The following is a 25,036-nucleotide window of genomic DNA, read 5'->3' as shown; positions in this document are numbered from 1 at the left end:
CATATTACAGATATCACACACACATCAGTTATCACACACACTACAGATATCACACACACACACACACTACAGATATCACACACACATCAGTTATCACACACACACACTACAGATATCACACACACACACATCATACTACAGATATCACACACACACACTACAGATATCACACACACACACACATACATACTACAGATATCACACACACTACAGATATCACACACACACATCTTATTACAGATATCACACACATACTAGTTATCACACACACACTACAGATATCACACACACACACATCATACTACAGATATCACACACATCAGTTATCACACACACACTACAGATATCACACACACATACACTACAGATATCACACACACACTACAGATATCACACACACACACATCAGTTATCCCACACACTACAGATATCACACACACACATCAGTTATCACACACACTACAGATATCACACACACACACTACAGATATCACACACACACATCAGTTATCACACACACACTACAGATATCACACACACATACTACAGATATCACACACACATACTACAGATATCACACACACACATACTACAGATATCACACACACATACTACAGATATCACACACACACTACAGATATCACACACACACACATCATATTACAGATATCACACACATACTAGTTATCACACACACTACAGATATCACACACACTACAGATGTCACACACACACTACAGATATCACACACACACATCATATTACAGATATCACACACATACTAGTTATCACACACACTACAGATATCACACACACACATACTACAGATATCACACACACACTACAGATATCACACACACACATCATATTACAGATATCACACACATACTAGTTATCACACACACTACAGATATCACACACACACATCATATTACAGATATCACACACATACTAGTTATCACACACACTACAGATATCACACACATCATACTACAGATATCACACACACTACAGATATCACACACACACACACACACACATACTACAGATATCACACACACACTACAGATATCACACACACACATACTACAGATATCTCACACACACACACACACACACAGACATACTACAGATATCAAACACACACTACAGATATCACACACACACATACTACAGATATCACACATACTACAGATATCACACACACACATACTACAGATATCACACACACACACACACACACACACTACAGATATCACACACACACTACAGATATCACACACACACACATACTACAGATATCACACACATACTACAGATATCACACACACACATACTACAGATATCACACACGCACATACTACAGATATCACACGCATACTAGTTATCACACACACACTACAGATATCACACACACACACACAGACATACTACAGATATCACACACTACAGATATCACACACACACACATCATACTACAGATGTCACACACACTACAGATATCACACACACACACACATCATATTACAGATATCACACACATACTAGTTATCACACACACAGACATACTACAGATATCACACACACACTACAGATATCACACACACACATCATATTACAGATATCACACACATACTAGTTATCACACACACACTACAGATATCACACACACACACACAGACATACTACAGATATCACACACACACATATTACAGATATCACACACATACTAGTTATCACACACACTACAGATATCACACACACACTACAGATATCACACACACTACAGATATCACACACACACACATCATATTACAGATATCACACACATACTAGTTATCACACACACTACAGATATCACACACACACACACATCATATTACAGATATCACACACATACTAGTTATCACACACACTACTGATATCACACACACACATCATACTACAGATATCACACACACACACAGACATACTACAGATATCACACACACACTACAGATATCACACACACATACTACAGATATTACACACACACATACTACAGATATCACACACACACACACACACAGACATACTACAGATATCACACACACACTACAGATATCACACACACACACACACACTACAGATATCACACACACACATACTACAGATATCACACACACACTACAGATATCACACACACACATACTACAGATATCACACACATACTAGTTATCACACACACACTACAGATATCACACTCACACATACTACAGATATCACACACACACACACACACACACACACAGACATACTACAGATATCACACACACTACAGATATCACACACACACACTACAGATATCACACACACATACTACAGATATCACACACATACTAGTTATCACACACACACTACAGATATCACACACACACACACAGACATACTACAGATATCACACACACACTACAGATATCACACACACACACACACATCATACTACAGATATCACACACACACATATTACAGATATCACACACATACTAGTTATCACACACACACTACAGATATCACACACACATATTACAGATATCACACACACACACAGACATACTACAGATATCACACACACACACACTACAGATATCACACACACACACACATCATACTACAGATATCACACACACACATACTACAGTTATCACACACACACTACAGATATCACACACACACACACACACACATACTACAGATATCACACACACACACCAGAGATACCAGCTCATATACACAACTCACAATCTCCTCTCTGGTACACGGGTGGCTGATGAAAACCGGCTGCAGCTCCTCAGCTTCTCCTGACTAAAGCGGCTCTGTCCCGCACCTCCCGCCTTCTGTCCCGGGGTTATTTTGGCTTTCTCTTAAATACGATCTCATTCAGACGTACATGAGATGTATGAGGGGGGAAAAATACAGACTGAGAAGCTGTCTCATCGTGATGACTGGAGCTGCTTCCTGTCTCTCACGTGCCCCGGCTACCCCCTTCCCCTAGATACGCCTCGGACTGTTGCCGTGCAGGAGGAATCTCCTGCACTGCAACATGGTGTCGGGTGCCAGCACAGCCGGCACAGTGGTCTATCCAGCACAGCCCGCACAGTGGTCTATCCAGCACAGCCCGCACAGTGGTCTATCCAGCACAGCCCGCACAGTGGTCTATCCAGCACAGCCCGCACAGTGGTCCATCCAGCACAGCCCGCACAGTGGTCCATCCAGCACAGCCCGCACAGTGGTCTATCCAGCACAGCCCGCACAGTGGTCTATACAGCACAGCCCGCACAGTGGTATATCCAGCACAGCCCGCAGTGGTATATCCAGCACAGCCCGAACAGTGGTCTATCCAGCACAGCCTGCACAGTGGTCTATCCAGCACAGCCCGCACAGTGGTCTATCCAGCACAGCCCGCACAGTGGTATATCCAGCACAGCCCGCACAGTGGTATATCCAGCACAGCCCGCACAGTGGTATATCCAGCACAGCCCGCACAGTGGTATATCCAGCACAGCCCGCACAGTGGTATATCCAGCACAGCCCGCACAGTGGTATATCCAGCACAGCCTGCACAGTGGTATATACAGCATAGCCCGCACAGTGGTATATCCAGCACAGCCTGCACAGTGGTATATACAGCACAGCCCGCCTCTCTCCCCCCCCCCCCGAGAATGCCCCCACAGTCCAGTACTCCTTACCTTTCCTCTTGCCAGCGTTGCTTCCTGCTCCGGTCTCAGGCTCGGCTGCAGTCTATCCAGCACAGCCCGCACAGTGGTTTATCCAGCACAGCCCGCACAGTGGTCTATCCAGCACAGCCCGCACAGTGGTCTATCCAGCACAGCCCGCACAGTGGTCTATCCAGCACAGCCCGCACAGTGGTCTATCCAGCACAGCCCGCACAGTGGTCTATCCAGCACAGCCCGCACAGTGGTCTATCCAGCACAGCCCGCACAGTGGTCTATCCAGCACAGCCCGCACAGTGGTATATAAAAAAAAAAACCACTCTCCTTACCTTTCCTCTTGCCAGCGTTGCTTCCTGCTCCGGTCTCAGGCTCGGCTGCAGTCTGCCCGGGACACAGCAGGTGCGCGATGATATGACGTCATCGCGCACCCGCAGTGTCAGAGGCAGAGCGGGGAATGATGGGAGAGGGAGCGTCTGTAGGCGCTCTCTCCTCCGTCATTGCATTCAACTGTACCGGCATCACAGACGCCGGTATAGTTGAATGCGACGGCAGGGGGGGTGAGTCGGCGGCGGCGGGGGGACGCGGATCGAGCGGCCCATGACTGGCACCGGCTCTTCTGGCATTTGCCAGAAGTGCCCGATGGCCAGTCCGGCCCTGCTCTGACCTGCCGGCCCCGGGCCCCTGACCTGCCGGGCCCGGTCGCAATGGCGACTGCTGCAACCGCGGTAGTTACGCCCCTGTCCATACTGTACAATGGCCACACATAGTGCTCCATACTGTACAATGGCCACACATAGTGCTCTATACTGTACAATGGCCACACATGATATTGCCTACAGTATAATGGCCACACATAGTTACTCCTACACACGCGGCTGAGCTCCGTACACATTGCACATGCGGCTCCCCTCCGTACACCTCGTACACACCCGGCTCCGCTCCGTACACCTTGCACACACGGCTCCGCTCCGTACACCTCGTATACACATGGCTCCGCTCCGTACACCTCGTACACACATGGCTCCGCTCCGTACACCTCGTACACACACGGCTACGATCCGTACACCTTGCACACAAGGCTCCGCTCTGTACACCTCATACACACGCGGCTCCGGTCCGTACACCTCATACACACGCGGCTCCGGTCCGTACACACCCGGCTCCGCTCCATATACCTCATACACACACGGCTCCGCTCCATATACCTCATACACACACGGCTCCGCTCCGTACACCTCATACACACCTAGCTCCGCTCCGTACACCTCATATACACACCTAGCTCCGCTCCGTACACCTCGTACACACACGGCTCCGCTCCGTACACCTCGTACACACACAGCTCCGCTCCGTACACCTCGTACACACACGGCTCCGCTCCGTAAACCTCGTACACACCCGGCTCCGCTCCGTACACCTCATACACACCCAGCTCTGCTCCGTACACCTCGTACACACACGGCTCCGCTCCGTATACCTCATACACACACGGCTCTGCTCCGTACACCTCATACACACACGGCTCCGCTCTGTACACCTCATACACACACTGCTCTGCTACATCCACACAAACCCCTCCTGACCTCACCCAAAAGCTTACCCTCCTCCAGCACGATGACAACCAGCACTGACTGCACTACTGTCCTGCACTACACGGAAGCCCTTGATCATGTGACTCCGACTCCTCCCCTCCTGTGACCTCATCACAGGTCCTGTGCGCACAGAGCAGCTGCAGCCACAGTTGTGTGCGGCTCTCTGCGGTGGAGGGGCTCTGCTGCGGGACAAGTGCAGTCCCACCCGTGATCGCGCATGCACTGAGAGAGTGCACGCGCACCAGGGCCTGTAGAGAAGATTTATTTAAAGGGCCGGCGGACCATTTTGTAGCTCGGAGTTCTTAGGGGCCCCTAAGCACTGCGGGCCCCGTCGCAATTGCGACCCCTGCGACCGCGGTAGTTACGCCCCTGCTTACAGTACAATCAGGGCCATCCCAGTTGGTCAGCATCTTAGGATGAAGCGGATCTGTTCCTCCACCACTAAATTCGAAGCGCAGGCAGCTGACTTGAAAGTCAGGTTCCAGACCAGGAGTTATAGCAATAGAAGCATTAATAAGGGATATTTAAGAGCTAAGTATGCACCACGTGATGAATTGCTATACGCTGGTAAAAAGAAACGTAAAACCTTTGAACAGCAAAATGTAGTAAGATTTATTTCGACCCACAATGGTGAATGGTCCACTATGAGGGATTGTCTCCAGAGACATTGGAGCATTCTCCATAGTGACCCACTGTTATCTAAATGCCTGACGAAATGTCCCTTAATGACCGCTAGACGCAGTAAAAATCTGAGGGATCTGCTGGTGTCAAGTCACTATGTCCCCAAGATACATACATACAATTTTGGATCTGGTGGACCGCCTCATGGCTGCTATCAATGTGGTGATTGTGTCTCTTGTACTAATGTCTGTCGCACCGCCACCTTTGAATCTGCGGATGGTAAAAAAATCTTCTCCATCAATTACCACATAAATTGTAATACCACGCATGTGGTATATTACGCTACGTGTAGTTGCCCCAAGATCTACATTGGTCTAACTTCTCGTCGTTTGGGCACCCGTACTCGGGAACACGTGCGAGATATATTGGCGGCTGCAAATGAGACAGACATAACACAATTAAAAACAATACCACGTCATTTTTTGCAGTTTCATGGGTGTAACCCGAAGTCCTTTATGGTACGTGGTATCGACCTTGTAAAGTGTGGTATTAGAGGTGGAAATATCAAGCGCATTCTGGCACAGAGAGAGTGTCGCTGGATTTCCACATTGGGCACTATGACGCCCATAGGCCTCAATGAGGCACATGGCTTTTCCTCTTATCTTTGAAATATATAAGTTTGTATTTCCCTTTCCTCCGGTTTTTTCCTGCTGTCCCCACCATACCACATCAGTTTTTAATTGTGTGTCTTTGTCTCATATTTTAGTGTGTAATTTTTTCTCGACGGTGTCCATGTGATGTCTGCTATCTGGGGACACTAATCTGAGGTTGGAGTGGAACTGAAGATCTACAAGCTTCAACATTGAGCATCATGTAGAGTTTAGAATGAACATCATAACCGTGAATAATGGCCTCTGCAGATATAATCAATTGAAGATCTGTCATATGTGGTTTATGGCTAATTGCTCTACACCATTTATTGGATAATGTGCTCTTGTTTAGATGTCCTTAACTGTGGACTCGTTCATGTACACCGCTGGGATATTTTATCTTTGTCATTGCTGTTATTACCATTTGCTTTTTTATTGCACACCAAATTTTCCCCTGTCCTGCTCCCCCTGTATCTTTTGATCTTGTATATGGGTGGATCTCAGTATCGACATCTATCATGGGATCCTGGAAACTGGACTTTGGGGAATTTATCACTTTTATTATTATGTGCGCACGCGCATTCTTTAGCCTTATATAACACTATTTAAATAGTTCCAATACATTGGTATCTTATTATTTTGTATTTTGGCACTGTTTCTTAGCACTGTCACTTATAAATATACTGCATAATCTGGCCTATGTTACCTCTCGACCTCTTCCTGTGCCGCGGTCCCGTGTCATGTGTTGTGGGCGTGGCGCCTGCCCGCTCACATGACTGGCGTCGATGTCACGGGAATGAGGCTTGGGATGCACAGCGCTGGACTTGCGGTTCACGCATGCGCAGTTTCTCACTTGTTTTACTCGGTCACATGATCGGATGTGACCGCTATTTATATGGGACTGAGATCTCAATTAAGCCACGCGCCCTGAGGAAGCGGCAACGTTCAAACGCGAAACGCGCGTTGGGGTATGTGACTGGGCGCCGGACGGGACCTCTACATCATCCCACATGGGTAACTAATTGCTTTACTTATTTTATGTGTGCTGTAGTCCCCGGTTAATTGTTTTAGTACGTTTGCACTTTATGTTACCATCACATTACTTTGCTGGGCTGCCTGCTTTTGGCAGTTAGTCTTCAGTGCACACGTCTGTGACAGCATATGTATTACATATTCATATACTTTAGGATTTCCATGTCTCGTCCTGGTGTTCTCAGCTCACCATTGTATCCACGGATTTAGTCACTTTATTGTAACTGGTAATATTTTATCTTGATATTGATTGTATCTTTAATAAATTTTGTACTTTTGCTCTAACTATTTTCTGGCAACTTTTTTGACTCATGGTCCTCCTATTAGTGCTAAGGTGATAACCACCTTGCAGGTGAGTAGAAAACTAATGACATCAGCGATCTATTCCCAGATATGGAAGAAGTTCTGTTCTTACGTGGGAGAATCTACTTCGGACATATCCCGTACAGACATTCCCAGAATATTGGAATTCCTTCAGAGCGGATTTGAGATGGGTCTGAGGCCTAGCACACTAAAGGTACAGATTTCTGCCCTTAGCGCCTTTATGGACTTCCCTTTAACAGCCTATCCATGGATTGCAAGGTTCACTCAAGCCGTTAATAGGTTAAGACCCATAATCAGAGAGACTTTTCCACCATGGGACCTAAACCTAGTGTTAGAGACAATGTGCAAATCACCCTTTGAACCCCAAGAAGAATCTAACATTAACTTTCTTTCCATGAAGACCGCATTTCTGGTGGCGGTCACCTCTGCGAAATGGTTAAGTGAAATCCAGGCACTGTCGGTAAGGGATCCCTATTTACAGATCCTAGAGCATCGTTTAATATTTAGGTTTGGCCCGTCCTTTTTGCCAAAGGTAGTATCGGAGACAAATTTGAGCCAAGAGATCGTTCTTCCATGATTTTGTCATCTCACGAAGAACGAGAAAGAAAGGCTATTTCACACACTGGATGTAAGACAAGCAGTGATGCGCTACGTAGAGGTCACAGCTTCCTAGAGGCAGGACTCGGACTTGGTCATACAGTATGCAGGGAAGAATAGGGGCAAGAAAGCCTCGAAGTCAACTTTCTGCAGGTGGATTACATCAACCATATCGTGAGCATAATATTAAAGCTCACTCCATGATAGTGATTCCCGTATCCTGGGCCGAAAGAGCAGAGGCTTTCATAGACCAGATCTGCAGGCATACCTCCCAACTTTTGAAGAAGGCAAAGAAGGGATAAAGTTTGCTGCGCTTGCAAATTTTAGACTACGCCTCTGACCACACCCATTTCACAATTAGTCACACCCATATCCATGTCCCAACCACACCCATTTAACACTGCTGATCACACTGTTTCATGAACAATAATTATAAACAAAAAAATATGGCCACACAGTGCTCCATGCTGTATAATGGCCACACATGATGCTCAATACGGTATAATGGCCACACAGTGCTCCATACTGTATAATGGCCACACAGTGCTCCATACTGTATAATAGCCACATATGATTCTCAATACTGTATAATGGCCACACAGTGCTCCATACTGTGTAATGGCCTCACAGTGCTCCATACTGTATAATGGCCCCACATGATGCTCCATACTGTATAATGGCCCCACATGATGCTCAATATTGTATAATGGCCACACAATGCTCCATACTGTATAATGGCCACACATGATGCTCAATACTGTATAATGGCCACACAGTGCTCCATACTGTATAATGGCCCCACATGATGCTCCATACTGTATAATGGCCACACAGTGCTCCATACTGTATAATGGCCCCACATGATGCTGTGTACAGTATAATGGCCCCACATGATGCTCCATACTGTATAATGGCCACACATGATGCTCAATACTCTAATGGCCACACAGTGCTCCATACTGTATAATGGCCCCACATGATGCTGCGTACATTATAATGGCCACACATGATGCTCAATACTGTATAATGGCCACACAGTGCTCTATACTGTATAATGGCCCCAAATGATCCTCAATACTATATAATGGCCACACAGTGCTCCATACTGTATAATGGCCCCACATGATGCTCCATACTGTATAATGTCACTAGGCATTAAGGACACTGCTCTCTCCTGGTTCTCTTCCTATCTTTCTGACCGCTCCTTCAGTGTTCTGTTCTCCGGCTCCACTTCATCTCCTCTTCCTCTCACTGTTGGGGTACCTCAGGGCTCAGTCCTTGGCCCCCTTCTCTTCTCCCTCTACACGGCCCCAATTGGACAGACCATCAGCAGATTTGGCTTTCAGTACCATCTTTACGCTGATGACACACAACTATACACGTCAGCCCCTGACCTTACCCCCGCTGTACTACAGAACGCCACTGACTGTCTGCAGTCTCTAACATCATGTCCGCTCTCTATCTGAAGCTCAACCTCTCCAAAACTGAACTTCTTCTGCTCCCGCCTTCTACTAACCTCCCTAAATCTGACATTTCCCTCTCCGTGGGTGGCACCATAATAACACCTAGGCAGCAGGCACGCTGTCTGGGTGTCATGTTTGACTCCGATCTCTCCTTCACCTCCCACATACAATCTCTTGCCCGCTCGTGCCGCTTACACCTAAAGAACATCTCTAGAATCCGCCCTTTTCTCACCATGGAGACAACAAAAACTCTCACTGTCGCCCTAATCCACTCCCGCCTGGACTACTGCAACTCTCTTCTAATTGGCCTCCCCCTCACGCGACTTTCCCCTCTCCAGTCTATCCTTAATGCAGCAGCCAGGGTCGTCCATCTGGCTAATCATTACTCGGACGTGTCCGCTCTTTGCCAGTCATTACACTGGCTGCCCATTCATTACAGGATACAATTCAAAGTACTTTTTCTCACCCACAAAGCTCTCCACAGTGCGGCACCCCCTTACATCTCCTCCCTCATTTCTGTCTATCGGCCTAGCCGACCTCTGCGCTCTGCAAACGACTTTCGACTAACCTCTGCACTAATCCGTACCTCCCACTCCCGACTCCAAGACTTCTCCCGTGCTGCGCCAATCCTCTGGAATGCTCTACCCCAAGATATTAGGACCATCCACAACTTGCATAGCTTTAGGCGCTCACTCAAAACTCATTTGTTCAGAGCGGCCTATCACGTTCCCTAATCAGTCATTTTATGTTTGTGTGTGTAGCCCATTCACTATCACCATCTACCCCCCACCCCCTGAAGATGGCTGGACCATCATTGTAAATACACCATTGTAAATACACACCTGTACTTTGTATCTCCCCTCCTCATTGTAGATTGTAAGCTCTCACGAGCAGGGTCATCTTATTGTGCTTTATTATTATATTGTTAACATTGTTACCTATGACTGTTGTGTTTGAAACTGTTAAACGGTAAAGCGCTGCGGAATATGTTGGCGCTATATAAATAAAGATTATTATTATTATTATTATAATGGCCCCACATGATGCTCAATACTGTATAATGGCCACACAGTGCTCCATACTGTGTAATGGCCCCAAATGATGCTCAATACTGTATAATGGCCACACAGTGCTCCATACTGTATAATGGCCCCACATGATGCTGTGTACAGTATAATGGCCCCACATGATTCTCCATACTGTATAATGGCCACACATGATGCTCAATACTGTATAATGGCCACACAGTGCTCCATACTGTAAAATGACCCCACATGATGCTCCATACTGTATAATGGCCACACAGTGCTCCATACTGTATAATGGCCCACATGATGCTGTGTACAGTATAATGGCCCCACATGATGCTCCGTGCTGTATAATGGCCACACATGATGCTCAATACTCTATAATGGCCACACAGTGCTCCATACTGTATAATGGCCCCAAATTATGCTCTGTACTGTATAATGGCCACACATGATGCTCAATACTGTATGATGGCCACACAGTGCTCCATACTGTATAATGGCCCCACATGATGCTCAATACTATATAATGGCCACACAGTGCTCCATACTGTATAATGGCCCCACATGATGCTCCATACTGTATAATTGCCCCACATGATGCTCAAAATTGTATAATGGCCACACAATGCTCCATACTGTATAATGGCCCCACATGATGCTCAATATTTTATAATGGCCACACAGTGCTCCATACTGTATAATGGCCCCACATGATGCTCCATACTGTATAATGGCCCCACATGATGCTCAATATTGTATAATGGCCACACAGTGCTCCATACTGTATAATGTCCCCACATGATGCTGCGTACATTATAATGACCCCAAATGATGCTCCATACTGTATAATGGCCACACATGATGCTCAATACTGTATAATGGCCACACAGTGCTCTATACTGTATAATGGCTCCACATGATGCTCCATCCTGTATAATGGCCCCACATGATGCTCAATATTGTATAATGGCCACACAATTCTCCATACTGTATAATGGCCTCACAGGATGCTCAATATTGTATAATGGCCACACAATGTTCCATACTGTATAATGGCCCCACATGATGCTCAATACTGTATAATGGATACACAGTACTCCACACTGTATAATGGCCCCACATGATACTGCATACAGTATAATGGCCCCACAAGATGCTGCGTACAGTATAATGGCCCCACGTGATGCTCCATACAGTATAATGGGCCCACATGATGCTGAATACTGTATATTGGCCTCCCATGATGCTACGTACAGTATAATGGACCCACATGTTGCTGGGTACAGTATAATGGCCCCACATGATGCTGGGTACAGTATAATGGCCCCACATGATGCTGGGTACAGTATAATAGCCCCACATGATGCTGCGTACAGTATAATGGCCACACATACTTACCTCACCCCATCATTGCCTTCTCCCCAATCCCTATCATTGCCTTCTCCATCACCACACACACACCTACATACACACCTCTCCCCGCGCTCCCTCACAGCAGCCGGCAGCTTCCTCCTGCGGCTCTCAATGATGTCATCCAGCCACGCCGCTAACTGATCATGTCGCTGAAGCTTTGCGCCACTGATAAAGACCTCTCCGTGTCTCCTGTGCCAGTCAGTGTCAGAGCGAGGAGCAATATCTGCTCCGATCTGACACAGAGATTGTGCAAGCAGTTTAAAGCGGTGGTACATTTGGTCTGAGGCCATGCGGGAAAAGGAGGATCCCGGGCGGGACAGAGTCTCAAAATTGGGACTGTCGTGCTGGATCCTGAATGGTTGGGAGTCATGCATATGCGACTCTGCTCCGTACACACACACGGCTCCGCTCCATACACCTCATACACACGCAGCTCCACTCCGTACACCTCGTATACATGCGGCTCCGCTCCGTACACCTCGCACACACGCGGCTCCGCTCCGTACACCTTGTACACACACAGCTCTGCTCCGTACACCTCATACACAGGTCGATCCTCTCCGTACACCTCATACACACACGGCTCTGTTACATCCACACTGTGAACCCCTCCTGACTCCACACATAAACTTACCCTCATGCAGCACCATGACAACCAGCACAGCAGATGCCTGCATACATGGAGGCCCCTGATCATGTGACCCCTGACTTCTCCCCCCCTGTGACCTCATCACAGGTCCTGTGCGCACAGAGCAAGCCATCCGGATGTTGTACAAAGAAAAGCTGCAGAGGAAGTTTCCTGACGTCTCTTAACAACCAGACGGTGAATGAATAATGGATCACAGTCAGTACAGTGCGGGAAAATTAAGATCCCGGCCGTAACAGCGGGGCAGACTCTCAAAATTGGGACTGCCCCGCTGGAGCCGGGACAGTTGGGAGGTCTGCTGCAGGGACGCATCTTGGTCTAATATGACGACTTTCTGTGGACACTACAAGCTAGATGTGATGTCAGGCCAGCAGTAAGCTTACGGATGGAAAGGCCTGCAGGCCGTGGTACCGCCCTAAAATGCTATTTATTTGGCATTTCTCCTGTCGTGCTGTCATGGGGGACATCCTGGTGAAAATAGGTATTAATCCTACCGGTAATTTTATTTCCAGGAGTCCATCATGACAGCACCATTACATTCCCTCCCCTGAATTCTGAAGCTGATGTGAGGTTAACATTTGTATGTAAGAATTCAATAAAATAGAGTTGCGTCCATCCTGGTGTGATTGGTAAAAGACACTGGGGGTGAGGTGGAAGTGGGGGCTTTTAACCTCTTGTGTGTTTCCTGTCCCTAGAGGATGAGTAGGACTACCTCATGTCGTGCTGTCATGATGGACTCCTGGAAATACAATTATCGGTAGGACTAATTCCTATTTTTTTTCCAAGGGTCATCATTTTTTTTATTTTTCTGTCATTTTTTGCATATTGGAATGACGCCATTCATTTTACCATGTAAAATATTGAAAAAAAAGGAAAAAAATTCCAATAGCGGTGAAATGGGGAAAAAAATCTCAGTCCGCCATTGTTTTTTGGGGGGAGGGTTTATTTTTATGGCTTTCATTTTGCGGTAAAAGTGACCTGGTAACGTGATTTGCCAGGTCAGTATGACTACAGCATAGAAACATTTTTTATTTATTTTTTAGCTGTTATAAAAAATTCTGAACTTTATAAAAAAAGATTTCTCTGACAACAAATGTGTTTTTTTTTTAAATTGGGGAGTGATTTATAATTTCATTTCTTTTATATATTTTGAAAAACTTTTTTTTTTGTAATAGCTTTTCCTTCATTTCTTCAGGTGGACATGAACCTGTGATCGTTTGATCCCTTGTACTATACACCGCATTGTTATAGATTGCAGTGTTTGGTTGAATTAACCTCTCTGAAACTAAGGTAATTAATGTAATGTAAAAAGATGTCGGCGGCCAGCACCATTAGTAAGCCATTGACAGCCTGTGATGTCGTGACTAAACGGGTTAAATGACAGAAAAAAGACTCGCACATCCAAACTAGTGTGAATAGGCGCATACCAGGAGCTGCTACCTCCATACAAATGTTCACATTTGGACAGGGAGGTCAGGGACCCATCAGTTTTATGAGACCACCTTGACGATGGTTGATGGGCTCACACTATTTGATTATATCAAATTCTGTGCAAAGCGTCTCTTAAATATTTTCCTAATGTTCAAAAGCCATTTTGCTATTCATATTTCATGTATTTCATATTAGACATGCTTTGGCACGATAGAGTGCAACCTTTTTTGTATATTTATGTATGGAGGTAGCTGCTCCTGGTATGCACCTATTCACACTAGTTTGGATGTGCGAGTCTTTTTTCTGTCATTTCTATGTTAGCTGACTGACTGAGCACTCCTCCCATCACCATGTGGTTTTTAATTGCATCTCATCACACTTGGTCCCGGTCAACTCATATGTAGGCTTTGCTGAACAGAGGTGTCCACATTCACCCAGGCATACAGACATTGGCCTTCGGTAAGTGTTCACATTTGGACAGGGAGGTCAGGGACCCATCAGTTTTATGAGACCACCTTGACGATGGTTGATGGGCTCACACCATTTGATTATATCAAATTCTGTGCAAAGCATCTCTTAAATATTTTCCTAATGTTCAAAAGCCGTTTTGCTATTCATATTTCATGTATTTCATATTAGACATGCTTTGGCACGATAGAGTGCAACCTTTTTTGTATATGTTGTGATGTAGTGACCCCTGTAACAGGTAGGGGGCGCTGCATGGTCTCCCCGGTATGTGCACGGAGTCGTATTGAGGCCGTGAGGATCGACCTGCAGTGATGTCAGGATCACGTGACCAGCCCAGGTGATCCATTACTGTGGGTGTGGTTACAGGTACATAACCTGACCAGGGTGTGGGTCACATGGTCTTCTGTGTGGTTCCAGTGTTTGGATCTGATAGGTCCAAGTGCAAGGTCCTGGAAGCCTGTGTAGGAAGACCTGGGAGGAGGCTTCCTGGAAAGCACATGGTTTGGACCTGGCGGCCTGTGGTGTTGGACTAGGTCCAGAATAGCACCCAGACAGGCCACATGCCTCTGTGTTGAACGGCACATGCCTCTGTGTTGAACGGTCCCAGATGGGATGGACGTTCTGAAGACCACAGTGTGATCATGGTCCTGGACAGTCTGTGTGAGAAGCTCCTGTGAGTGGAGTCTTCTTGGAGCACCCGAGAGACTGTGGACCTGGATGATCGGTGTTGGGGAAGCTACCGGCCTTCGGAGGCTCTGGACTGACTGATGTGTGCCGGCCAGGCAAGTTGGTGAACCCCGTTAGGCAGTTTCCCCAGGAGAGAGGACTGACAAGGAGTCAGCAGATGGAGCAGGAGCTCCCGTAAGGTACCATTGACTGTTGGTGCTTGTTATGTATCATGAACTGTGTGGTAACCCACCGCAGCTGGTCAGTAGAGGACCAGCGTGTTTACTTGCCACAGACTAAGGTTCTGAAACTTAATGTGATATCCTGGTTCAGTGGGTAAAAGGACTGCTCATGATCTGGTTTATGAGACTTAATAAACCGTATGGACTGTTCTGTTTTAAAAACCCGTGCCCGTGTGCTGAATATCGCGGCAAAGCGAGTGTCCCCCAGCACACTCAGTAGGAATAGTCTTACAATGTATATAAACGGGTTAAATGCCAGTGTCAACGCTCGACTGCAGCATCTAAATGGTTAAACAGCAGAGATCGAAGCTAGCTCTGATCACGGCCACTGCCGGCTGGATAACACAGCCGAGATGTGACCATCTCCAGAAGTACACCTGCCCCCACAGGAGCCAGTGTCAGTCTGTCAGCAAGCGAGGTGTGTTACTATTATCAGGGCAGAGGTAACTCCTCTGGGTGTGACGGACACCGGATCTCCCACCATACTCCTACGCTTCTCTGCACCAAATGATGCAACTCTGAAGCAAGAGGAGCTAGAGAATGATAAAAATGGTCATTCGGCGAGGTAGGGTGTGAAATGGGACTACAATAATCAGCATTAACAGAGGTGATGACTTGTGCACCAGCCGTACACTGCACATCAACTGCAAAGTCAGTAATAGTCACACATTCTCACTGACCTCACTCCTGAAATACTCTGTGCTGCATGAAGCCCTGTGCCATTCATCAGTCTGCTAACATCCACAAGAGTAGCTTGTTTTTCTTGAACTACTCTGTGCTGCTGGGTAAGGCTGGTTTCACATTTGCGGTTGTGTCCACAGCGTTTGTACCGCATATATCCGCATGCGTTTTGTATTCCTATATTTAACATTAGGGACGCATGCGTTTTTGATTTTTTGCGTTTTGCCGTGTTTGACGACGCATGCGGCTTGGTGCGGAAATGTAACATGTAGTAATTTTTAGAGGCGTCAATTTGCCGCCTGGAATAGCATGCTGTCGATTGCGCAAGGATTGCGACAAAAAAACGCATTGCTGTCTATATGAACGCATGCGTTTACAAGCACATGCATTTGGTTGCGTTCATGAACGCATGTGTTCCACAAGAGAAAAACATGTATAGACACTGATAAGCCACCCCCCACATACAAGGTGATAAAGGGAGGGTGTGGACAGTTGCAGGTCACTTCTCAGCATACAGCCAAGCATAGCAGACAGACCACAGCACCTTGGAGAAAACAAGCCTCTGAACAATGTGAGTATATCCTAGCCAATGCCTTTATTTTCTATTTTCTTTCTCTACATGTCCTAATTTCTGCCATTTCTTTCTACATGCATCAGAATGTCTTCTTCGGATTCTTCCCATGAGGAGTTTCTTCCTGGGCCGTCTGAAGTCGAGCATGTCAGTGAGGTGAGTACTTGCCTCGTAAGTATTCACTGTCACATCTACACGTGACAATTTGAATTTTTCTTTTTTTTAAAGCTCTTCTTCTACTGCGACAGAGACAGGGCAGGGGCAGCGGAGTCAAGGTCCGGTTGAAAGACGGCAGCGGGTACGTATACAAGGCTGACTGTTATCTTAAATCTTCCTTTCTTTCCATTCATATTTCTTAACTTTTTTCTTCTGGAATCCTTTTGTATGTTGACTTTCCTATTCATGCCATTTCTCAGCATCTTTTTTCTTTCTTTTCCTTATGTTAATTGAGCAAACTTTAATGACTTTATATAATTTTTAGGTTTCACAACGGGAGGATGATCTTATTGAGAATGACCTCCTCATCTCGCTGGTCCAGGAGCAAGTCCCGTTTTGGGACACCCTGGATCCACTGCACTCAAACAAAGTCACGATCCGGCGCTTATGGAATGAGGTGGCCAAAGAGATGTGGGATGGCTGGGACAATGCCCCGACACAGGTCCGAAATGCATTTGGTAAGTATTGCACTGCAGTGTGAAGCAGCAGAGACCTTGGCCGTGCTCACTCGACTGTGTGTGATGAAAGAAACTCTCAGGAGTTTCTGTCATCACACACAGTTGTGTGAGCACGGCCAAAAGTCCTTTTTCTGACCACAATTTTTTTTTAACAGTGGCCAAAGTCAAAACACGTTGGCGTTCGATGAAGGACCGCTTCAACAAGGACCTGCGTCAAGAGAGCCGTGTTCCCAGTGGTTCAGGAGCAAGGATCAGAAGATACAAATACCATCGAGTTCTGGCATTTTTAAGACCGGTCCTTGCCCAGAGAACGTAAGTATCACGTGCATTAGGTTGTATTGTATAGCCATAATCTGTATTTTTATATTCCACAGGATTTTGCATCTGGTTAATATTTGGTATTAATTTTCTTTTTCCTTTTTTCACAGCACATACAGCACTACTGTTGGCCCAGGTTCTGGAGCGGTCCTTCATCCGACAGCCACGGACCCGTCCCAGCCATCCAGCAGCACAGCAGCAAGTGGGCCTTCCACACTAACTGGAGACCAGGGAGCTGGTCCATCAGGTCTTCCCCTTTCGCAGTCCTCCTCCACTGCCCCTTTTTTGGGGGGCTCCTCCCGGCAGCGGCAGAGGGCTTCGGACAGGTCACTCATGCCCGAGTTTTTGCACTTGAGCTCGGTTTTACATGAAGCAATCAAGGCTTTGGGTGACCGAATGGATGTTTCACATAGCCTCTTGAATGCACGTATCCAGGAGGTCAGCAAAAGCCTTGACCAAGTGAAAGCCGACCTCCAGAGGCCAGCACATCATTTTTTTTAACCAAATTGAGCAGGGCATGTCGGAACACCTTACTCCTGATCTCCAGCTGAGTGTCATGCAGGCCTGCAATGCTGCTTACGTGCAGGCTATACAGCAGAGTCAGTATTTCCAGCAGACAGTGTCGGCATATCCACCTGTGCCTTCACTGTCACGATTGACCTCAATGCCGACCTCTGCTGCATACCACTGCACGGCCACCTCAATTCCTTCCACAGCCGGACACCACTACAGCACCACCACCATGCCGAGTGCAGTTGGACATCCCACCGCCACCACCATGACAACCGCTGCTCCTGCTTGGACCTCCTCCACTGACACAACGAGGCAGCAGGACCCTGGCATGGCCTTCCGTACCACCACCACCACGATGCAGCAGGACCCTGGCATGGCCTTCCGTACCGCCACCACCACGATGCAGCAGGACCCTGGCATGGCCTTCCACTCTCAAGCACTATGGACTCTGGCATGGCCTTCCGCTCTACGAGCGCTATGGACTCTGGCATGGCTGTTGTGAATTTGGATTCTGGGCTCCCCCGGTGGCCGCTTGTGGAATTGGACTTGTCATCCTCTTTCCTGTTTCACCTGATTCCATCAGTAGTGGGTGTCGCTATTTAAGCTCATTTCTCTGGTGGTTTCTTGCCGGTCATCAATGTTATCTGATGCCTCTCAGTGCTTGTTCCTGCTTCTAGACAACTACTAGATAAGTTGGACTTTTGTCCATGTTTTGTTTTGCCTATTTGTTCCAGTTCACAGCTGAAGTTTTGTTACTGTGTCTGGAAAGCTCTCGTTGATCAGGGATTGCTACTCTGGCGTTATGAGTTAATGCCAGAGTTTAAGGTAATCTCTGGATGGTGTTTTGTTAGTGTTTTTCTGCTGACCATGAAAGTATACTATCTGTCTTCTGCTATCTAGTAAGCGGACCTCAAATTTGCTAAGACTATTTTCCCGCTGCGTTTGTTGTTTCATCTGAACTCACCGTCATTATATGTGGGGGGCTACTGTCTTCTTTGGAATATTTCTCTAGAGGTGAGCCAGGTCTTATATTTCCCTCTGCTAGCTATTTAGGTCTTAGGCCAGAGCTGGGCATCTAGCGATAAATAGGAAATGCTACCTGGCTATTTCTAGTTGCGCGGCAGGCTTAGTTCATGGTCAGTATAGTTCCATCTTCCGAGAGCTTGTCCCTCTATAGGCTTGCTATGATCTCTGCCTGCAGAGATCATGACAGTTTGACCGGCCTGTAAAGTGTTAAAGACCCAGGTTGAGAAAGGAGAGTTATAAGAAGTCTGCTGGAATTTTTTTTTTTTTTTTTTTCCTCCAGTCTGCCTTGCTGCAGTCTTTTTTCTCTCTCTCCTCCTAATCTCTGTATGCTCGGTGTGCACCTGACAATAATGGATCTCCAGAGTGTAACTGCGGGTTTGAATAATCTCATCACGAAAGTACAAAATTTACAAGATTTTGTGGTACATGCTCCGGTATCTGAGCCGAGAATTCCTTTGCCGGAGTTCTTCACAGGGAATAGAGCTAGCTTCCAGAATTTCCGAAATAATTGTAAGCTTTATTTGTCCCTGAAGTCTCGTTCAGCTGGAGACCCTGCTCAGCAGGTTAGGATTGTGATTTCCTTGCTCAGGGGTGACCCTCAAGATTGGGCCTTCTCATTGCCAGCAGGGGATCCTGCGTTACGCGATGTGGATGCGTTTTTTCTGGCCTTGGGCTTGCTTTATGAGGAACCTCATTTGGAACTTCAGGCAGAAAAAACTTTGATGGCACTATCTCAGGGGCAAGACGAAGCTGAAGTTTTCTGCCAAAAATTCCGTAAATGGTCTGTGCTTACTCAGTGGAATGAGTGCGCCTTGGCGGCAACTTTCAGAGAAGGTCTCTCTGATGCCGTTAAGGATGTTATGGTGGGGTTCCCTTTGCCTGCAGGTCTGAATGAGTCCATGACAATGGCTATTCAGATTGATAGGCGTCTGCGGGAGCGCAAACCGGTGCACCATCTGGCGGTGTCTATGGAAAAGACGCCAGAAAGTATGCAGTGTGATAGAATTCTGTCCAGGAGCGAGCGACAGAATTTTAGACGGAAGAATGGATTGTGTTTCTATTGTGGGGATTCTACTCATGTTATATCGGCATGTTCTAGGCGTACAAAGAAGCTTGATAAGTCTGTTTCCATTGGCACCATTCAGTCTAAGTTTATTTTGTCTGTAACCCTGATTTGCTCTTTGTCATCCATTGCCACGGACGCCTATGTTGACTCTGGCGCCGCTCTGAGTCTTATGGATTGGTCCTTTGCCAATCGTTGTGGTTTTGATTTAGAGCCTTTGGAGACTCTTATTCCTCTGAAGGGAATTGACTCCACCCCATTGGCTAATAATAAACCACAATACTGGACACAAGTAACCATGCGTATCAATCCGGATCACCAGGAGATTATTCGTTTCCTGGTGCTGTATAATTTACATGACGATTTGGTACTGGGATTGCCATGGTTGCAGTCTCACAACCCAGTCTTGGACTGGAGAGCAATGTCTGTGTTGAGCTGGGGATGTAAGGGTATTCATGGGGACGTACCTTTGGTTTCTATTTCGTCGTCCATTCCCTCTGAAGTCCCTGAGTTCCTCTCTGATTATCAAGACGTCTTTGACGAACCCAAGCTTGGGTCGTTACCTCCGCACCGTGAGTGCGATTGTGCCATAGATTTGATACCGGGTTGTAAATATCCAAAGGGTCGTTTGTTTAATTTGTCTGTGCCGGAACATGCTGCTATGCGGGAATATATAAAGGAGTCTTTGGAAAAGGGACATATTCGTCCATCTTCTTCTCCCTTGGGAGCTGGGTTTTTCTTTGTCTCAAAAAAAGACGGCTCTTTGAGACCATGTATTGATTATCGGCTTCTGAATAAGATCACTGTTAAGTATCAATACCCATTGCCATTGCTTACTGATTTGTTTGCTCGTATAGAGGGTGCTAAGTGGTTCTCTAAAATTGATCTTCGTGGGGCGTATAATTTGGTGCGGATCAGGCAGGGGGATGAGTGGAAGACCGCATTTAATACGCCCGAGGGCCACTTTGAGTATTTGGTCATGCCTTTTGGTCTTTCTAATGCCCCTTCAGTTTTCCAGTCTTTTATGCATGATATTTTCCGCGATTTTCTGGATAAATTTATGATAATATATCTGGATGATATTCTGATTTTTTCTGATGACTGGGACTCTCATGTCCAGCAGGTCAGGAGAGTTTTTCAGGTTCTGCGGTCTAATTCTTTATGTGTGAAGGGGTCTAAGTGCGTTTTTGGGGTCCAGAAAATTTCCTTTTTGGGGTATATTTTTTCTCCCTCTTCCATTGAGATGGATCCCGTCAAGGTGCAAGCTATTTGTGACTGGACTCAGCCCTCCTCTCTTAAGGGTCTTCAGAGATTTTTGGGCTTTGCCAACTTTTACCGCCGATTTATTGCTGGTTTTTCGGATGTCGTTAAACCACTGACTGATTTGACCAGACAAGGCGCTGATGTTGCTAATTGGTCCCCTCATGCTGTAGAGGCCTTTCAGGAGCTTAAGCGCCGTTTTGCCTCTGCCCCTGTGTTGCGTCAGCCTGATGTGAATCTGCCTTTTCAGGTTGAGGTTGACGCTTCGGAGATCGGAGCTGGGGCAGTGTTGTCGCAGAAAGGTTCCGACTGCTCCGTCATTAGGCCTTGTGCCTTCTTTTCTCGCAAATTTTCGCCCGCAGAGCGGAATTATGATGTTGGGAATCGGGAGCTTTTGGCCATGAAGTGGGCGTTTGAGGAGTGGCGCCATTGGCTCGAGGGGGCTAGGCATCAGGTGGTGGTATTGACTGACCACAAAAATTTGATTTATCTTGAGACTGCCAGACGCCTGAATCCTAGACAGGCGCGCTGGTCTTTATTTTTTTCTCGCTTTAATTTTGTGGTGTCATACCTACCGGGTTCTAAGAATGTTAAGGCAGATGCTCTTTCTAGGAGTTTTGACCCGGACTCTCCTGGTAATTCTGAACCCACAGGTATCCTTAGGGAGGGAGTAATTTTGTCGGCCGTTTCTCCTGATCTGCGGCGGTCCTTGCAAGAGTTTCAGGCGGATAGACCGGATCGTTGTCCGCCTGATAGACTGTTTGTTCCGGATGATTGGACCAGCAGAGTCATCTCTGAGGTACATTCTTCTGCATTGGCAGGTCATCCCGGAATTTTTGGTACCAGGGATTTGGTGGCAAGATCCTTCTGGTGGCCTTCTCTGTCACGAGATGTGCGAGTCTTTGTGCAGTCATGTGACGTTTGTGCTCGGGCCAAGTCTTGTAGTTCTCGGGCTAGCGGACTGCTGTTGCCCTTGCCTATTCCTAAGAGGCCTTGGACACACATCTCGATGGATTTTATTTCAGATCTGCCTGTTTCCCAGAAGATGTCTGTCATCTGGGTGGTCTGTGACCGTTTCTCTAAAATGGTCCATTTGGTTCCTCTGCCCAAGTTGCCTTCTTCTTCTGAGTTGGTTCCTCTGTTTTTTCAGAATGTTGTCCGATTGCACGGTATTCCTGAGAATATTGTTTCTGACAGAGGTACCCAATTTGTGTCTAGATTTTGGCGGGCATTCTGTGCTAGGATGGGCATAGATTTGTCTTTTTCATCTGCTTTTCACCCTCAGACTAATGGCCAGACCGAGCGGACTAATCAGACCCTTGAGACATATCTGAGGTGTTTTGTCTCTGCTGACCAGGATGATTGGGTTGCTTTTTTGCCATTGGCAGAGTTCGCCCTCAATAATCGGGCCAGTTCTTCCACCTTGGTGTCCCCGTTTTTCTGTAATTCGGGGTTTCACCCTCGATTTTCCTCCGGTCAGGTGGAATCCTCGGATTGTCCTGGAGTGGATGCGGTGGTGGAGAGATTGCATCACATCTGGGGGCAGGTTATGGACAATTTGAAGTTGTCCCAGGAGAAGACTCAGCGTTTTGCCAACCGTCATCGTCGTGTTGGTTCTCGGCTTTGTGTTGGAGATTTAGTGTGGTTGTCTTCTCGTTTTGTCCCTATGAGGGTCTCTTCTCCTAAGTTTAAACCTCGGTTCATCGGCCCTTATAGAATATTGGAGATTCTTAATCCTGTTTCTTTCCGTTTGGACCTCCCTGCGTCCTTTTCCATTCATAACGTTTTTCATCGGTCGTTATTGCGCAGGTATGAGGTACCTGTTGTACCTTCAGTTGAGCCTCCTGCTCCGGTGTTGGTTGAGGGTGAGTTGGAGTACGTTGTGGAGAAAATTTTGGACTCTCGTGTTTCCAGACGGAAACTCCAGTATCTGGTCAACTGGAAGGGTTACGGCCAGGAGGATAATTCTTGGGTCAATGCATCTGATGTTCATGCTTCTGATCTTGTTCGTGCCTTCCATAGGGCTCATCCTGGTCGCCCTGGTGGATCTGGTGAGGGTTCGGTGCCCCCTCCTTGAGGGGGGGGTACTGTTGTGAATTTGGATTCTGGGCTCCCCCGGTGGCCGCTTGTGGAATTGGACTTGTCATCCTCTTTCCTGTTTCACCTGATTCCATCAGTAGTGGGTGTCGCTATTTAAGCTCATTTCTCTGGTGGTTTCTTGCCGGTCATCAATGTTATCTGATGCCTCTCAGTGCTTGTTCCTGCTTCTAGACAACTACTAGATAAGTTGGACTTTTGTCCATGTTTTGTTTTGCCTATTTGTTCCAGTTCACAGCTGAAGTTTTGTTACTGTGTCTGGAAAGCTCTCGTTGATCAGGGATTGCTACTCTGGCGTTATGAGTTAATGCCAGAGTTTAAGGTAATCTCTGGATGGTGTTTTGTTAGTGTTTTTCTGCTGACCATGAAAGTATACTATCTGTCTTCTGCTATCTAGTAAGCGGACCTCAAATTTGCTAAGACTATTTTCCCGCTGCGTTTGTTGTTTCATCTGAACTCACCGTCATTATATGTGGGGGGCTACTGTCTTCTTTGGAATATTTCTCTAGAGGTGAGCCAGGTCTTATATTTCCCTCTGCTAGCTATTTAGGTCTTAGGCCAGAGCTGGGCATCTAGCGATAAATAGGAAATGCTACCTGGCTATTTCTAGTTGCGCGGCAGGCTTAGTTCATGGTCAGTATAGTTCCATCTTCCGAGAGCTTGTCCCTCTATAGGCTTGCTATGATCTCTGCCTGCAGAGATCATGACACATGGCCTTCCGCTCTACGAGCGCTATGGACTCTGGCATGGCTGCACGCTCTACGAGCACTATGGACTCTGACACAGTGCAGCCGGACCCTGAAAGGTCAACCACCGCCACGCCATATGAGCCCACCAAGACCTCCCACAACCAGGCAAACACAAAAAAACAAAACAAAACAGAGGACTCTTAGCATTCCTCCCCCTTCACCTCCCAGTGTGTCTGTAATGTTAGGTTTGTCTCA

At 46.8% G+C, this 25,036-nt stretch overlaps 2 protein-coding genes across 7 annotated transcripts in view; both read left to right on the top strand.

Moving 5' to 3' along the window:
• Window positions 1-25,036, top strand: part of LOC143766127 (uncharacterized) — a 114,550-nt gene that overhangs the window by 85,632 nt on the left and 3,882 nt on the right. For all 6 annotated transcript variants that reach the window (XR_013213536.1, XM_077253573.1, XM_077253571.1 and 3 more), the window contains one exon: window positions 14,278-14,372. The gene's annotated coding sequence lies outside the window, so the exon portion shown is untranslated. The remainder of the gene's footprint in view (window positions 1-14,277; window positions 14,373-25,036) is intronic.
• LOC143769268 (uncharacterized) lies at window positions 17,100-19,054 on the top strand. Its single transcript, XM_077257784.1, has 6 exons — window positions 17,100-17,141; window positions 17,228-17,297; window positions 17,370-17,439; window positions 17,623-17,815; window positions 17,971-18,127; window positions 18,244-19,054. Exons 2-6 carry the CDS (start codon window positions 17,251-17,253, stop codon window positions 18,632-18,634), a joined length of 858 nt encoding a protein of 285 aa, XP_077113899.1. The 5' UTR covers window positions 17,100-17,141; window positions 17,228-17,250; the 3' UTR covers window positions 18,635-19,054.

The sequence above is a fragment of the Ranitomeya variabilis genome, chromosome 4, assembly GCF_051348905.1.
Source record: "Ranitomeya variabilis isolate aRanVar5 chromosome 4, aRanVar5.hap1, whole genome shotgun sequence".
Classification (NCBI taxonomy): domain Eukaryota; kingdom Metazoa; phylum Chordata; class Amphibia; order Anura; family Dendrobatidae; genus Ranitomeya; species Ranitomeya variabilis.
The sequence above is the reverse complement of the archived record's forward strand: the minus strand, read 5'-3'. Positions and strand labels throughout refer to the sequence as shown.